Source organism: Plecotus auritus (assembly GCF_963455305.1).
Source record: "Plecotus auritus genome assembly, chromosome: 8".
NCBI lineage: Eukaryota > Metazoa > Chordata > Mammalia > Chiroptera > Vespertilionidae > Plecotus > Plecotus auritus.
In genome coordinates this window covers 67,402,455-67,403,922 of record NC_137782.1, presented here as the reverse complement: position 1 = coordinate 67,403,922, position 1,468 = coordinate 67,402,455, and the positions used below count along the sequence as shown (strand labels likewise).

Below are 1,468 nucleotides of genomic sequence, written 5' to 3'. Positions count from 1 at the left end.
GGTCCCCAGCTTGGCCACATCTGAGTACCAGGGGCCTCCTGTGGCCTGAGCCTTCATTCAGCGCCTTGGGAACAGGCCTTCAGCTGTGGAGGGTGGAGGGCTCCTGCCCCAGCCCTCAGGTGCGCAAGCTCCTTCAGGTGTTCGAAGTTACTCACCACCCACCGGCTGCCGGTTAGCCCTTTCCTCTGCGACCAAACACAGAACACGAGCCCTCCCTGGGGCAGCAGCCCGCTCCTCTCCCCGTGCTGCCCCCCACTCCTGCTCTGAGTTGCCAGCGCTGCAGACACAGGCCCAGCCTCGCTCTTCCATCCCGTGCCCCCCCTGCTCCCACCCCCCCGCTCCCAATGCTGACACTGAGACGCCAGTCGAGTTAGAGGGGAAAAGTTGCATTAGTTTATTTTCATTATTTCGGGAGTGGCTGTGGAGGGAGCGAGGGCTGCGCGCGATGTCCAGGGAGGACCGGCTCAGCGCTGGGAGGAGGCGGCCTAGGGGTCGCAGGCGGGGTCGGTGCGGCAGCCGTCTGTGAGGAGAGACGCGGGTCAGGGCTGTCCAGCGTCTCCGTCCCCGTCCCTGGACGCCGGACCCCGCGTCCCCGACCCTCGCCGGCGCGGCCCGCTCACCGGGGCTGCAGCAGATGCCGTCGGCGGCGCAGCGGCCCTCGTCCCCGCAGGGCCTCTGGCCCGACTGGCAGGGCGACGGCAGGTAGGTCTCCTCCTGGCAGCGCAGCGCCTCGGCGGTGCCCATGAAGCAGCCCAGCTCGTCCCCGCAGCAGATGCTGGGCCCGAAGCAGTGCCCCTTGTCCCCGGGGCCGCAGGGGAGGCACTGTGGGGGCAGGGGGAGCCAGCGGGGCTGAGCGGGCCGGGGCCGGCCCTCTGGGTGGGGAGTGCGGGCAGGGGAGCGCCGAGGGCTGAGCGGGGTGGGAGGTGGGGAGGGGGGTTCCGTGTGGGTGCGGGAGGCAGAGGGACGGAAGGGGCGACCCTGTGGCTCGGGTCCTCGGCCCGGCGGGAGAGGGTGAGCTGCTCACCTTGCGCACGTCCAGGTCCATCACGGACCTCTTGCCGCCCACGGGGCAGTTGGTGATGTAGCAGGCGGAGGTCAGCGCCAGGAGGCCGAGCAGGCAGCAGGCGAGGCTGGGGACCGTCATGGTGCGGGCTCGGGGTCCGACGTCGACGGCTGTGGCCGGCTCTTCGGTCCCGTCCTTTTATGCCCGGGCCCCCGCGCAGCCCAGCACAGCCTAAGAGGTCTGGCGGATGTCTGGGCACGGCTGGCCGCCGCGGGTCAGGCCCTGTGCGCCCTGCGCGCCCCCTCATTTGCAGGGGTCGGTCTGGTCGAGGTCACTGCGTTGGCTCCAGCCATGTGCGCGGGGGAGGAAGGGGGGTGGTGGCAAGGAAGCCTGTGAGGTGGCCTGGGCCCCTGGGGTGAGAGAGAGAGTATGGGGGTGGGGTGTGTGGCCCAACCAGGGATTATG

The 1,468-nt window shown here is 70.4% G+C and overlaps 1 protein-coding gene across 1 annotated transcript; it reads right to left on the bottom strand.

Annotated features, from left to right (window-relative positions):
• Positions 1-485: 485 nt before the first annotated feature.
• OXT (oxytocin/neurophysin I prepropeptide) lies at positions 486-1,144 on the bottom strand (the record flags this gene model as incomplete). Its single annotated transcript, XM_080684228.1, has 3 exons — positions 486-520; positions 621-822; positions 1,025-1,144. 3 exons carry the CDS (start codon positions 1,142-1,144, stop codon positions 486-488), a joined length of 357 nt encoding a protein of 118 aa, XP_080540354.1.
• Positions 1,145-1,468: the final 324 nt, after the last annotated feature.